Below are 15,595 nucleotides of genomic sequence, written 5' to 3'. Positions count from 1 at the left end.
AACAAGTTGTGCATTAAGCAGTTCTACCACATGCCTTCGGGTGGGAGTGGGTGCCAGAGCATGGGGCCCTGGGGAGCTGTGCTGTGTTTTCCAGTTGCTCACTTTCCACTCCTCCTTTCAGTGTATTTGTGTCTGACTTCTGCATGCTTTACACAATGCTTCTCTCCATTCTCTTTTACTGTCTCCATCAGGCTGCACTCATCCGATGAAAGCTCTTGGTATTCTGGGAGAGTCATTTTCTGTTTGGACTACATAGTTTTTACTCTGAGGCTGGTCCATATTTTCACAGTTAGCAGGAATCTAGGACCCAAAATCATTATGCTGCAGAGGATGGTAAGATTCTGGCAGCTCTTCAAGAGAGTCTAAGTAAATGATGTGACACCTTTTTTCTTCCTCCTCAAAAGTGAAAATCACCACTGTTCTGATGAGAGCAGCAAGTTCTCTCCTCTTAAATCTGCTAAACAGGATGAATTAAGATTTAAATGGACCTAATTAAATGCAGGGCTTTCTTCTATCCCTCTGCACAGGGAGAGAGTAAAGATCATGCTCAAGAACAGAAGAGGAAATTTGTTTCCTCATAACTTTTGTCTTCCACTTCTCAAATGTTTCAGCACTGTTCCATCACTCCAGTTGCTTACATGAGCATTCCCCAAACAAGACATGATGGATGATAAATGCTATAGGAGGAGCATTTCTGTCTTCCACTGCATCCATCACACAAGTAACTGGAGAAGCGGGTGGTGAGGAGCCTAATGGAGTGGTTAATTCTGTCCTTGTAGCTGGAGGGGATGTTTGCCAGCAGACTTGGAAAGGTAGTGGGAAGAGAGTGGGCTTCTCTCTTCCTATCGAACACATCCCTGGCAGTGCTCAAGGCCAGGTTGGACACAGGGGCTTGGAGCAACCTGCTCTAGTGGAAGGTGTCCCTGCCCATGGCAGGGGTTGGAACTGGAGGAGCTTTAAAGTCCCTTCCAACACAAACCAGTCTGGGATTCTAGTGTATAAAGATGCTTGTGGCTAATGGAAGGGCAGCTCGTGGTGGAGGTGAGTCTGCAACAAATGGGGAAGCTCAGCTGGGATATTGCCACTCTTTAGTTATCTGTGTATTGTTCAGAGCTAGAAATTGAGGGAAGTGCTAGCCAGAGTGTCTGCATTGTAAATGCTGGTTTGAACCATCCACAGTATATCACATATTCTGAAACGTGCTTCGGCTTTATGGTTGCATAAAAAGTTTTGGAGTTCTCTGAGTGGGAATGGTCAGTTGTTTGCATATGTGTGTTGGAGACTGTAGATTTATGGAGCAGGGATCTGAAAATCTGCATGAAAGTGCTGCTGCCTCCTGTAGGGTCTCTAATATTTGTTTCTCTTCCACCTTAATATCAAACTGGAGAGAAAGCAAGCCATGCCTGGCTTGGAACAGGCATGCAGCGGGGCACTGATGCATCTGCTTGTTGTCCTTTTTCAGATGATAGACGTCTTCTTCTTCCTCTTCCTCTTTGCTGTGTGGATGGTGGCCTTTGGGGTGGCCAGACAAGGGATCCTGAGAAAGAACGAGCACCGCTGGGAGTGGATATTTCGATCTGTCATCTATGAGCCGTACCTGGCTATGTTTGGCCAGTACCCTGATGATGTTGACGGTAGCTGTCTTGGGTGGGAATCTCTCCTGGGTGGGTGGAAGGCTTCCCTGGCTGTCAAGTCTTGTGTTGACCCCTTTCCTCCAAGCACTGAGGCAAGGTTTTATGTCTGATGGGGAGGCGGGGTAGGAGGAGGCACGTGTACTGTGCTCAGTGGCAGTACTTGGGGCTAGACCCAGCAGAAAAAGGAGGAGAGGGCTCACTCTTTGCTCTCGACTCTTCTCTTGCCCTCTGAGGTACCACCTACAACTTTGACCGCTGCACGTTTTCTGGGAATGAGTCCAAGCCCTTGTGCGTGGAGCTGGATGCCAACAACCAACCCCGCTTCCCGGAGTGGATTACCATTCCCCTGGTCTGCATTTACATGCTCTCAACTAACATCCTCCTTGTGAACCTGCTTGTGGCCATGTTTGGGTACGTAACAAAGGAGCTATCACTTGCTTGTGCTCTCTTGAATCCTGTGCTCAGTTCTGGGCCCCTCACTACAAGAGAGACATTGAGGTGCTGGAGCGGGGCCAGAGAAGGGCAATGGAGCTGGTGCAGGGCCTGGAGCACAAGTGTGATGAGGAACGGCTGAGGGACCTGGGGGGGGTGGGTTTAGTCTGGAGAAGAGAAGGCTCAGGGGGGACCTTATCGCTCTCTGCAACTGCCTGACAGGAGGATGGAGCCAGGAGGGGGCTGGTCTCTGCTCCCAAGGAACAAGGGATGGGACAAGAGGAAACAGCCTCAAGCTGCCCCAGGGCAGGTTTAGATGGAGCTGAGGAACAATTCCTTCCCCAGAGGGTGCTCAGGCATTGGAACAGGCTGCCCAGGGCAGTGCTGGAGTCACCGTCCCTGCAAGTGTTCACACCTCGTGTAGCTGAGGCCCTCAGTGCCATGGGTTAGTGGTGGCCTTGGCAGCGCTGGGAATGGTTGGACTTGATGATCCTAAAGGTCTTTTCCAACGTGGCTGATCCTATGGTTTTGTATCACTGTCCCTCTGAGAAAGGCAATGAAGTCCTGGAAACCACCAGGAAGCCAACGCTGCGGCTGTGCCTGTGCCTTTTGCAGAGGAATTGCTGGGATTAATCTGGACAGGGTTCCCTGCTTGGCACAGGCCTCTCAAGTCAAGGGTGCGGTGTGGGGAGGTGAACAAGGGCAAAGCATTGCAGCATTTCTCACAGCAGTCTGATCAAATCTGTTATGATGTCCTGGGGATGGATGGCTGCCTGTCCTTCTGTGTGAACCACACATGGGGTGATAGCTGATACAGTGCTTTACCAAGCATGAGTTGCTGCACAACTGACCTTGCTAGATTGAGTAAGTGAACTATTATCATAGGCTTTTTATGACACTGTGGGTTTATTAACCAGAGCTGCTCTGTGGTGATGGTGGGTCTGTTAGGGCTCTGGTGGACCTGCTCTTTATTGTCCTAACTTATACTACAGGCAATGGGCCACATCTCCTTGCGAAGTGTAAAAGGACTTGGTCTTGAAAAGATGCTATCACCTTCATTTTGATATGGGAATTTGTGGGTTTACCAGTCAGGAGGCCTGTTCTGGCATCTTGGGAGGTGTTACACCATGCAGATGGATCAGACATCTGAAATGTGGTGCTGGAAACTGTTGGTTGTATTCAGCACTGGTTTGCCAAACAAAGATGGTGGCTGGTGTGCACATTACACAAATACAACCCCTGGGCATCATTCCTGAGGTCCACTGTGTTTACTTTTGTGTTTTGATGGGACCTTGGTAGTGACAGGCTTGGCAGGAGTTTGCTTTGGCCACAAGAGTGTTTACAGGAACTGCTGAGGACTCTTGATCCACCTCGAGAGGCTCTCCCTGCTGAATGGCTGTGCCAGTTTCTCCTGGCCTGAGATGAGATGTGTTAGTGTGGTGAGTTGAGAATGCCTCAGCTTTGGGGTCTGCTCTCCCCTCTGCTCTGAACCTTTCTTCCCGTGCTGGGTTGGACTCCAGAGACAGTCAGAGAAGTGATTTTTGGCAAGGCAGCTGGGACTGGTGCAGCATATCTGGTTATTGTACATGTGTTTTCCTAACCTGCACAGGACCTGGGTGCAGAAGACAAAGCTTATACTCCCTAGGAAGGGTGAAAGCAATTCACAATAACGAAGTAAAGCAGTAAGCCAGCTCTACCCTAGAAGCCTTTGATATTTGTTAGAACACTTACTTTAACAGCACAGTAAATGCTCTAGTTGATACTTATGCCAGTAAACCCCTTTGTTTTGCCAGTTCAACCTGTTTCGTGGAAGGACCCAGCATGAGTTCACTAATGGCACTCTGGGAGCTTGCCATAGTTCATTTTAACGATAGACTGAACAACTAAATCAAGCAGGAGCACTGGATTGTGCTGAGGTCAGGAAGCCCAGTGGGCAGACAGCAATCCCAGCTCACTTTCTCTTGCTGCAGTTAGAAACGTGTGAGATCTGTGGCAGCTCCTCCTATGACTAATGTGTATGTAGTATTTGTCAATCTTTAATACCACTGATGTCTATTAGAGACCAGTCCAAGCAGTGCCTCTTTGTTGCAATAACAATGAATGTGACATTTTTAGAATCTTCTGCAATTCAGGATCATATTTGTCTTCTAAACCAAAAGAAAACTTCCACCAGGTGAAGGTTTTAGCTCCTCTTGTGTAAGGGTCTATTAGGATCTCAGCACAGACGTTTTGGAAGCATCCATCTGCCATTTAACGTCAGCGATGAAAGGTCAGGCAGCCTGAGCTGCTCTTGTGGTTGTTGCTTTGCTGGGTTCATACAGGTTTGCTCCATGCCTCAAGCATTCTTAATGCCTCTACTAAAAATCTCAGGAGCTTTTCATTTTCTTGTAAATGTTTTATTTTTAAGGCTTTTTCTTTTTGCTAAGGAAGAAGTTAGCTGGTGAGTTAATGAGACACAGTATCTTGAAAAGCAGCATCCTGTTCTCATGTGTCTAGGCTGGAAGAAAATTGCCTAGAGCTCTAAGGTACTGAAAGTATGCGGAGTATTTTCTCCCTGTTCCAGCCTCAGGATGACTTTAGAAAAGCATGTGCTGGTATAACCAATGGAAACACTATGTTACTTAGCTCTGATGGAGGTCATAATGCTGTATGTGTTTTCTCTTTCTTTACTTCTTAGTTACACTGTTGGATCAGTACAAGAGAACAACGACCAGGTATGGAAGTTCCAGCGTTACTTCTTGGTCCAAGAATACTGCAGTCGCTTGACTATCCCCTTCCCTTTCGTCATCTTTGCCTACATATACATGGTGATGAGGACGTGTTTCAAAATCTGCTGTAAGAAAGAAAGTAAAGAGCCATTTATTTGCTGTGAGTTGGATTATTCCTTACTGCCTAAAAGTCAGCTCTGTGGCAGGGGCATTGCAACTCTTCCCTGGCATTCTGTGCTTAAAACCAGGCCATTAGTGTGTTGGTGGGGAAATACCCAAGGGCAATGTGGACCTTGGAGGAGCTGGTTGTACTGGAAATGAGAAGCAGTTCATATGTTCTTTATTAAATGCAAATCCACTGTGTTGCTATAAATCTCTTCAGTAAGATTCAAATCGTACTTGAGTACTGTGCAGACTTATCCAGTGCTTTCATGCCCAAGCCGTGTCAAGGTAGAATTACCTCACATATATAAATCAAATTAATCCTATCAGTTTAGGGCTGCCTATGCAGAGAGTTTGGGAGGGTTTTTTTGGATTAGAGCGCTGAATAAGTTCATCCAGAGCCAGCAGCAGGTGAAAGTCATGTCCATGGTCTGCATGGAAAATGTAAACCAGCCAGAGGAGGGCCTTGTAGGTGCTCCAGGGGCTGGAGCGCCTGAGACAGGCTGAGAGAGCTGGGCTGGTTTAGCCTGGAGAAGGCTCCGGGGAGACCTTAGAGCAGCTCCAGTGCTTAAAGGGGCTCCAGGAAACCTGGAGAGGGGCTTTGGACAAGGGCCTGTAGGGACAGGACAAGGGGAATGGCTTGAACCTACCAGAGGGGAGATTGAGATGAGCTCTGAGGCAGAAGCTCTTCCCTGTGAGGGTGCTGGGGCGCTGGCACAGACTTTTCCCAGAGAAGCTGTGGCTGCCCCATCCCTGGCAGTGTTCAAGGCCAGGTTGGACACAGGGGCTTGGAGCAACCTGCTCTAGTGGAAGGTGTCCCTGCCCGTGGCAGGGGGTTGGAACTGGATGAGCTTTAAGCTCCCTTCAACCCAAACCAGTCTGGGATTCTATGATCCCTTTTGTCACTAACAGCTGGTAGTGTATCCCTCTTGCACTGTACCCAGTGGCAGAGATCCCTGATCTTGCATGCTCTGAATATTTAGGTAACCAGTACAATAGGTGCTCTTAGTCTCTGTTTGCCAGTCTGCCTTCTGGAGTTGCATTTCTTTCTGTCCTTCCATTACAGTAGCTGCTAGGGCAGCCTGCTGGAGGACAATCATGTTCAGAGGCTCCTCTGCCTGTTGGTTAGTGAGTCTCTGAAAGAGAACAGAGAGTCTTCTGACCCTCTGGGCATGGCCAAATAGGCAAACTGCTTCAAAAATGCAGGAGTGGCTCCGTCAGTCCTCCAGCTATTTCCTCCTTATTATTCTGTCAGAGAGCAAAGATAAGAATTGTTTTAACAAGCTTTTCCCCCCAACACGTGGAGTGTTTTTCTTTTTTTCCTTTTTTAAGTGCCATTTAGAAGCAGATAAGAGAGGATAGGTTGAGTTAATTGACAGACTTATTCCCATCCATCAGCAACCTGACTGTTGCCCTGCAGCACATGCTGGTTTTGTCACTAGTTTAGGAGAAAGATGCCTGCCTTGGGGTATAAATTCCTTAACACTGACTAAATTGTGTTGGATGTACAAATCACTGTTTGGTTTCCTGGCTGAGGAGGAGGTTTAACAGCAGGTATTTCTGCCTGAGTGATGCACAGTTGATGTTGCAGTTCTAAAAGCAAATGGAAGATGTGTCCTGGGCTGCATCAAAAGAAATGTGAGCAGCAGGTCGAAGGAGGTGATCCTGCCCTGCTGCTCTCATGAGACCCCACTTGCAGCACTGTGTGCAGTGCTGGTGTCCTCAACATAAGAAGGACATGGAGATGCTGGAGCAAGTCCAGAGGAAGCCACAAGGATAAGCAGGGGCTGGAGCAGCTCCCGTATGGAGACAGGCTGAGAACATTGGGGCTGTTGAGCCTGGAGAAGAGAAGCTGCGTGGAGACCTCAGAGCAGCTTCCAGTGTCTGAAGGGGGCTACAAGGATGCTGGAGAGGGACCTTCATCAGTGACTGTAGCGAAAGCACAAGGGGTGATGGGTTCAAACTGAAACAGGGGAAGTTCAGGTTAGCTGTTAGGCAGAAGCTCTTCCCTGTGAGGGTGCTGAGGCGCTGGCACAGACTTTTCCCAGAGAAGCTGTGGCTGCCCCATCCCTGGCAGTGTTCAAGGCCAGGTTGGATGGAGTCGTAGGCGACATGGTTTAGTGTGAGGTGTCCCTGCCCATGACAGCAAGGTTAGAGCTGGATGATCTTAAGGTGCTTTCCAACCCAAATCATTCTATGATTAATTAGAGCCAGAATGTCTTTGTGGCTGAGCTGATGATAGGAACTGAGAACTGCATGGAGAAAGCACACTGATGCATTGAGTACTGCAAAATCCTGGCTTCCCACTTCACTTTTATGGAAATGGTTGGGATTTGGGTGCTTAAATGTTTGTTGGTATCTTGGGAGGGCAACTGAGGCTGTGTGAGGACAGAGGAGCACTGGATGAAGGAAATGGAACTCCAGTCAGTTGCCAGCTGTAGGCTTCTTTTGTCTCAACTATCTTTTGTTGTTAATCCCATGTGGTTTGTGCTGCCCTGTTGGCACAAAAGCAGGATAAAACACAGAAGTATTATCCTGAAGGACTTTGATGCCTTGGAGTGGTTTGCTCTGTGTCACTCCTTAGTTTACATCAACAGGAGCTGCTTTGTAGAGAAGAGAACACCTCATCATTTTGAATTGTTTTAGTGCAATGATAAGTTATACAACACAGTTCTTAACACAAGTTACTCTTAGTGATCCAGTGTGGGGTAACGTAGAAACAACTGGAAAGCTCAAACCTAGATGGGAACTTTCTGGAATGTCCTGTACCTATTGAAGTGGCTGGTGTATCACTGGTGTTAACCAAGAGCCAAAAAAAAGCTTCTTAGGGGGTTTTGTTCATATTTTCTTTTCTTTTAACCAACTTGTGTTGCCAGGAGCATACAGTAAAATGTGTTAATGTTCTGTTTGTCAGAGCTGTGTCACAGGTGGGAAGTGGGGCTGCAAATGCTTTGAATGCAGAGAAGGGACTCATTAGCCTCTGAATGCAAGCACTAACCCAAACTTTTAGCATCTTGGCATTAGAAAGTCAAATTAACTGAATCCAGCGTTGTTGTTTTTCTTCACATCCATTTCCCAGGCTCAAAAAACGAGGACAACGAAATTCTGGCATGGGAAGCTGTCATGAAGGAAAATTACCTTGTCAAAATCAATACCAAAGCAAATGATTCATCAGAAGAGTACGTCTGCCCTTCTTTGTCTTCACTCTCTTAACTTTCTGTTGAATATTTCTAGTGCAGGCAAGTTTTCAGCAGCTCTAAACGTTTGCAAAGTAATGAGTAGATAATAAACTCAGAATAAATGTGCCTTTTATTTTTTCAAGGAAGATGATGGCTTTTTTTGCCATCATCTTACTTGAAAAAGTAAGATGATGCAGACTGTATTCAGAAATGGTTGGGCTGGTAAAATGCTAATGGCAATCTTGAAATATGCCATGAACAATGGCATATTGTGCACCCAGTAGCTGGATACATGTATTAAATACACGTGTTCCAAATGTCCTCAAATGATTTCACCTTTCTGTACTTGAATCTTCCTGGTTTTCCACCAAAAGAGAAAATGTTCCTATAGTGTTTTGAGGTCTCAGCGTGGAAAGCAGTGCTGTTCACCGACTAATTTTGTAACATTAAAGGTTTATATTGGATATTAGGAAAAATTCCTTCACCAAAAGGATGCTCAGGCATTGGAACAGGCTGCCCAGGGCAGTGGTTGGGTCACATCCCTGGAGCTATTTATAAGACATGTACATGTGGCACTTGGGGACGTGTTAGTGGTGGCCTTGGCAGTGTTAGGTTTACAGTTGGACTCGATCTTAAAGGTATTTTCCAACCTAAATGATTCTAGGATTATGCAGTTAGAGAATATTTAGTGTTAGATGTGGAATATCAAGCATTCTCACATCACCAGTCTTTGTATTAGGGGTCTCTACCTGATAGTATGAGTAGGAAAGGCCTCTGGGGAGGAGAAGATGCTATCTGGAGGGATGGTGACTTGGACTACTCATTTTTGACTGCTAGCTCATGACACTTTATCTTTGGCATCTGTCTTCGTGTTTTCAAAGTAATAGTATAAGGAAAAAGAAATCTAAAGAAAGCTAGAAAACAGAACAGTAATGTGCTGTGTCTGATGGCTTAATTTAGTAGCTAGCTTATAGCAGCTTGACTGTTTCCCTAAATGAAGTATAAGGGAAGAGCTAATAAGAACAGGCAGGAAAGACCAGACTCTTTCATGCTCCTCTGGCCTTGCTGCGGACATTGCTGTCCACAGGGAAGAGTTTAGGTTAAGACTACCCAGAGGCACTCAAGTCAAAGAAATACAAGAAAATAGCTTCGATTCTGGAAGCAGAAGTGTCTTGACAGGGAAAATGGAACAGCACAGCACTAATGGTAATTCATATGTAAGTTCATATACTTGTAATAAAACTGATGCCAAACCTCCTGCAGCCCTGCCTTCTTGGGAGGGTGAAATGCTGGTGTTCCCAAGCAGTCTGGTTTGTGACTGACCTCTGACTACATGCAAAGAGGACAGTCTTCTGACAACTGATTCTGATCGCTTTAGCTCCACTCTTTGGCTGGAGATGAGGTCTAGATTTCTTAGCTCCAGACAGACTTGTGCACAGCTTTGCAAAGGGTGGAGGGGGGTTAGCCAAGGCATCACCAATACCAGGACTCAGCCTTTATTCTCTTTCCTCTTTGTTTTCAGGATGGTGCATCGATTTAGACAACTGGATGCAAAGGTACTTGTGTTTCAGACTGTTCTGGGGGATGCGCTTCTATCCAGTAAAGCAAGTCCATGAGGAAACTAAGCACTGAATCATGTGCAGTCTTTGTTATTATTGCCAGGACTCCATTTGGGCTGGGCTTTTTTTAACATGCTCCTCTGCACTTTGATCCCATATGTGAAGAGAAGCTGTGTGGAGACCTCATAGCAGCCTTCCAGTATAATTAGGGACTGTAGTGACGGGACAAGGGCTGATGGGTTCAAACTGAAACAGGGGAAGCTCAGGTTAGATCTTAGGCAGAAGCTGTTCCCTGTGAGGGTGCTGAGGCGCTGGCACAGACTTTTCCCAGAGAAGCTGTGGCTGCCCCATCCCTGGCAGTGTTCAAGGCCAGGTTGGACACAGGGGCCTGGAGCAACCTGCTCTAGTGGAAGGTGTCCCTGCCTGTGGCAGGGGGTTGGAACTGGATGATCTTAAGGCCCCTTCCAGCCCAGACCATTCTATAATTCTATGTGGCTTCATATTGTGCTGGAATATGAAGTGGAAAGATAGTTGCTTAGCACGGAAGTGTTTCTCGGTATTCATTATTGAATAGAATAGAATTAAAAATAACTTCTATCGGTTAAAACTTCAGTATTCTGCTGTGTAACAGGCCCATGAAACACTGATGGAAGAAGGGGCATTACACACTTAAGAGTATACCCTTCTTAAACATGTGTTCTGTCAAGTTCAGCTTCTAGTGCTGAAAGCATGAGGTGATTAACCTGACTTTGTTGGTGATGTTTAACATCTGCTTATAAAATGAAGTGGCAGTTCAGTTATATTGTGGCAAGCCTGGTAGTGCTTCAGATAGCACAGGCAACATCTAGGTAAACAAAGGATGCTCCATACATATTGCAGGGTAGGAAGACCTTTAATTACAATTAAAACGAACATTTCTCATCTGATTCAGAGAATTATCCTGTGCTGAAGCAGTATAAAGCTACCCATCTGTTAGAGAGCACATCGTTGTCAGGATTGCCATACAAGCATACTTTTAATGGCTGATACTGAAAAGACCTTCACAATAGGTATTCTTTGAGACTTGATTGAAAGATGTATTTCTTTTCTGAAGTGGGGAGTTGCTTTGGTGTGAGGAACAGACTTTTTAGCAGTCCAAGGGTGAAAAGGCCCCTGTAGACTTCAGAATACTGCTTTTGATTGCTGTCAAATCATTTAGATTGCAAAATAATAGCTTGCTTTCAAGACTGAAGTGGAAATGGTGAGTCACCAAGTATGTGTCTGGTGATGCTCCTCTTGAAAGTGAAAGGAAATACAGCAACCTTAATTCTCTACTGAAAAGTAACACCCAAACTGTGCCGTTTATTGTCTGAGGGAATACCTTGCAGCAGGTTGTTTTGTCTATCCATGCCTTCAGCTTTAGGGAGAGAAAGGCACCGAGGCCAGTGCTTAGGAGCAAGTGCCCTTGAGAGCCAGGCACTCCAGGCATATCTCACTGCCTCTCACTTGAGATGATGTCCTAAAAGCAACTGTGAGGATGCAGCTGAGTCCTGGGCATGAGCCTTGGTTGTGAGGTAAACTTTTCTTTAAAACTGATGACCCCAGGAATAACAGCCTTCATTTATGACAAAGGGAAAGGGTTTGAGTCAGCTCCATGTGAATAGTCCATGGAATTCCCCTGGTCTGCAGTCTCTGCTTGAAAAAGGAGCACAAGGAGTTGGAGTATAGTTGGGAGCCTGATGCCTGCTTGTTAACGAGGTGACACATGCAGTAATGCTTCTGCATTAAGTGCAGTGATGAAAGTGGCAATCGGGAGTGTCCTTGCAAGCACTGGTGCATTTGGTGTAATGTTTGGAGAGGCAATTACTCATGGCATATGATTTATTAGCACTGCTTTCCTGTGAGAACAGTATTGACACTGCTTCATTTGCCACCACGCTGGGACTACTGAATACAAAAGGCAGACAGTTGGTGCTCTCAAAGTAGTGGCTGGTGTCCACACAGGGTAGCCAGAGAAGCAAGAGTTCACATAAGGGGTTTAATGCCTATTCTTCCTGATGCTGTAAGGTATTTCCTAGGGTATTTCAAGGAACTTGCTATTGCTTATTTGTTTTGTTCTTCTCCTTTCCCTTCATCCCAAGCTGTTGTCATCTGTTGGAATGAGTAAGATGGACTTTACATAAACCAGGCTGCTTCTTTCTTTTTCCTTTTTAAGCTCTCTGATTTGAAAGGCCTTCTGAAAGAGATTGCCAGCAAAATCAAATGAAGGCAGCTGAAACCCAAGAGCACCTACCTGAGCAGGGTAAGCCCTCTTTAAATCCATTTTCTGACTCGAATAAGTTATCAGCGTCTGTGATGTTAAATCACTATGTCTCTGGAAGAAGAGTTAGTATTAATTATTGATGCTCGTATTGATGTTGTCTAATATTGGAAAAGAAATAAGAGTGAAATTCTCTTCCCCATTTGTTTTTTCTGAAAACCATCATTTTCCATCTGGTGTTTCTAGCAGGTTTTGGCACAGTTTGAAATATCTTGTTTTGCTCCCTTGCCTTTGAGTAAGTGTGAATAACCCAGGGTTATTTTAGTCGTCTTTGTTTTAGAGGCCCTCTAGAAAATCAGGAGTTGCTGGGCTGAATCCTTTACAGTTGGTTCATTTTGACTCTGAAGAACATAAAAGCCAAATAGAGAAGACAGAATTGTAGGTAGGAATAAGGTTTATTTTCCCACTGTCACCTTGGGGCATTATGGTGGATGACTAGAGCCTGCCTGTGTCCTATACAATAAACTGCAGAGTGAAGAGTTGACCCAAAGTCTCCAGAGCTGCAGTTCAGTGTCCAGTCATGAGCCTTGTGTCCTTTTTCATCAAGTTCTGTGGAAGAATTGGGTTGGAACCACAGGTTCCAGTGTGATGTGGAAGCCAGACAGGATATTGATGAATGTGGAGAATGCTGTCTTCTTTAAAGACAACAGGTTAAGAACTGTAGCTGTTGACAAGGATAATCTGGAGTGACTTGATCAGCCTGAACACCAGAGCCTGGCTCCTTCTCCTGTAGGAGATTTTTCTGCAAAACAACTTACACCTGTGCCAAATATTCCTGAATCCATTGTCTCACCATTTTTCAGGGATAACTTTATATTCACTTGGCCTGAAGTTCAGATTCTTTATGAATGACTTGCAACCATGTAATAAAGGCTACAAGGAACCCCAGTTACTGGGCTTCTTGGGTGCAGTAAACTCCAAGTCACCTAGGGAATAGGCTGGAGAATAATGGAACTCTGGAGGTCATCTGTTCCAACCCTGCTCAAAACAGCACCAACTCAGATCAAAGGTAGCTGCAGTTTGCCTGAAAAATAGGTTGTAATTCAGCAAGAACAGATGCACATTTTTGAGTTCCCTGGGAATCCCTGGCTTCACAGGCACAGAATGGGGGAAAATCTGATGAGGCAGCAGTTGCACAGAGGAGGGTGTGAAGTGGAATAGAATAAGTACAACAGTGTTTTGCTGTCTGTGAGATGTATGAAGTAGTCCTGCTGCTTATAGTGCAATGAATCCTCTGTTGGGTACAGCATCCAGTGTTAGCACTAAACTTTAAGGAAGATGATGGAGTGGCTGCAGGGTGTTGAGAACAATGACAGGAGGAACTGGAAGTCTCAGCAATATCTCTATAGAAAGGAGTGAATGAATTACAGTTAAATAGCCTGGGAAAGAAGATACGTGTTTATGATGGAGCTTGTGGAAACAACCTCTCATTATAGCTAAGTAGGGCCTGGAAAAGATGGAGCACCTTTCCAGTTTATGCCTGGTGAACTGTCTGGATGGCATCCTGGTTGTGATCGAACTGGTTTGCACGTGAGCTGCCCTGGCCCTGGAGCTGAGCCTTGGCACAGCTCCAGTCCGCAGCCACACAGTCATTGTGTGAACAAAGAGGTTAGTGTCTCACAGGAAGCAAATGTGTGTATTCTGCTATCTCATCTGAAAGGGAGTGCTTGTATCTGCACTGACCATCTTCAGGATAAGCTGCTGGATTGGCCAGGTCCTTTGCATGCAGGTGTTCCTTTTGCTTGCACTTCCTGACAGCTTGTATCCCTGCTACTCTGCTAAGACACCCTATTCCGGATGGATGCTGCAAAGAGCTCCTCGATCCCAAGCGTGGCGCAAGACATCCACTTTTCTGAGCTGATACATGAGGATGAAAGCAGAACATTGAGCTGGGTTAGGAGCTCAACTCTGTATTGTTTTCTTTTGCTCACACAGGTACAGCTTCATCAAGACCAATTCCTCTGGGCTGGCAGTAGCCACCAAGCCAACGGTAACTGACCCACCAGAGCATCAATGTCTCAGCAGGAGTTACTGGGATTTCTTCTTTGGTTTCATTTTTTTGATCAAACAGCCCTTTCCGCTTGTTGCAAGATGATGATAAAACATGAAGATGACTGTTTATCTCCTGGCAGGGCTCCCATTCTGCCCAAGCTCTCCTTTTTCCTCCTTTCCCCTGATGTTCAATGGCAGCAATTAGTCCTTGTCAGCTGCTGTTAAAAAGCACTCCTTATTCCAAGAGTTCTGTTGCTGCTGCCAAAATCACTTTGCTTTTCAATTTCACTCAAAGGGGCCTGTTCATGGGTTTCCTTTAGCCACTAATTACTTGTCTTAATGAATCAATCTCCTTTCTCTTTCCTTTGTGTAGTAGCCAGATCGAGCTTGTTCATTGCATGGCCTGTCTGTCAGACCTGCTGAGTTCTGTAACGCTGGCATGCCAGAATACAATGTATTTCAGCATCATCCCCTGGAGGAAAGGCAGCCTTTGGTCCAACCCTGCACCCGCATCTCAGGCTCTACATGACCAGTGGGGACTTCTTCCTGCTCTTCCTGGAACTGTGCAGCAATGCAGAAGCTCAGCTATTACAACCCCGCACGGGAGAGACTGACTTAATCTACAGAGTGTTTCCAAAGGCCTCGTGTGCAATCCTGGCTTGTTTCTTTAGTGATGATTTGTACACTGGGATCATTGCAATTCATTTAACATGTGGTTGCAGATGTTTGCATTTTGAAATGGAGGAAAGACTTTAAATATAGCGATGCTTGCTATGGCGAGGTGGCTCTTCCTGCTTTCTGTCTGAAATAGCTGAATTGTTTGGCATTTGGTGTGCTAGAGCTGGGTGCATGACTAACTGAAGGGAAACCGCTACAAATAGCACTTATTTACCTTGCAAAGCATCGTGTCTGTCTTCATCCCCATGAACGATGAATGAACCACCTCCCAAAATGCTAGATTCTTGAAGGTTTAGGTAGTTTCCTTTTGCCTGGCAAGGGCTATCATAGTCCATACACTTGACCATGACTTGCAGCTAGTCTGAGGGCTGCCAGGCAGAATATCTGGGTGCTTATATGAGGGCTTTGGGTGGGTAGTTAGTTGGGTGGAGAGGGCATTTCTGCTGAAGCAGAGCACTCCCAGGTGAGTCACCTTGACCAGTGCAGATCCAGCCATCAGTGGCTGGAAAGCAAAGCCTGTGTGCAGGCCTGCCTCTGTGCACAAGAGCATGCTCCAGTCTAGGTCTCCTGTGGCAACATATTGGTCCAAGATGGTGAAGACAAAACTGGTTTATGTGGTTTGGTATCTGCTTCAGAGCTGGTGTATGAAGCACTTTTGTACGTGGGGAATGCTTTGGGGTGCAGCTTTACTGAGGAGGAGTTACCAGAAAGGTTACTGCTCTTTTCTTCCTGCTTCTCATGACCTAACTTTCTGGTATGCCATGCATTACACGATCCTGGGGGATTTAGCACTACGAATAGCAGTGTTACTTGTTTACATGTGGAAATATTTGTGTTTTCCTGTTAACAAGTTTATAAAGGGCTCAGGCTTTCATTTATTTCTGGAGCTTTGCAGCATAAATTCTGACAAGTTTCCTTTCTAGAAATTACTTTTCCTGTGTCATTTGTATGC

General features: G+C 45.8%; 1 protein-coding gene across 8 annotated transcripts in view; it reads left to right on the top strand.

The window, feature by feature from the left end:
- The window catches only part of TRPM8 (transient receptor potential cation channel subfamily M member 8), a 136,779-nt gene extending 122,036 nt beyond the window's left edge, over positions 1-14,743 (top strand). For 6 of the 8 annotated variants that reach the window (XM_030487658.1, XM_030487662.1, XM_030487661.1 and 3 more), the window contains 8 exons: positions 192-333; positions 1,463-1,634; positions 1,868-2,045; positions 4,744-4,934; positions 8,016-8,115; positions 9,638-9,671; positions 11,869-11,955; positions 13,909-14,743. In XM_030487658.1, coding sequence (XP_030343518.1) covers positions 192-333; positions 1,463-1,634; positions 1,868-2,045; positions 4,744-4,934; positions 8,016-8,115; positions 9,638-9,671; positions 11,869-11,919 — 868 coding nt within the window. In that variant the 3' untranslated portion in view covers positions 11,920-11,955; positions 13,909-14,743. Of the gene's footprint in view, positions 1-191; positions 334-1,462; positions 1,635-1,867; positions 2,046-4,743; positions 4,935-8,015; positions 8,116-9,637; positions 9,672-11,868; positions 11,956-13,908 lie in introns of those variants that run through there. The other 2 variants (XR_003991592.1, XR_003991593.1) reach the window with 2 other exon arrangements.
- The last annotated feature ends 852 nt before the right edge of the window (positions 14,744-15,595 follow it).

This window comes from Strigops habroptila, chromosome 5 (genome assembly GCF_004027225.2).
Source record: "Strigops habroptila isolate Jane chromosome 5, bStrHab1.2.pri, whole genome shotgun sequence".
Taxonomy (NCBI): domain Eukaryota; kingdom Metazoa; phylum Chordata; class Aves; order Psittaciformes; family Psittacidae; genus Strigops; species Strigops habroptila.
Note: the sequence above shows the minus strand (reverse complement) of the source record. Positions and strands in the feature narration are given on the sequence as shown.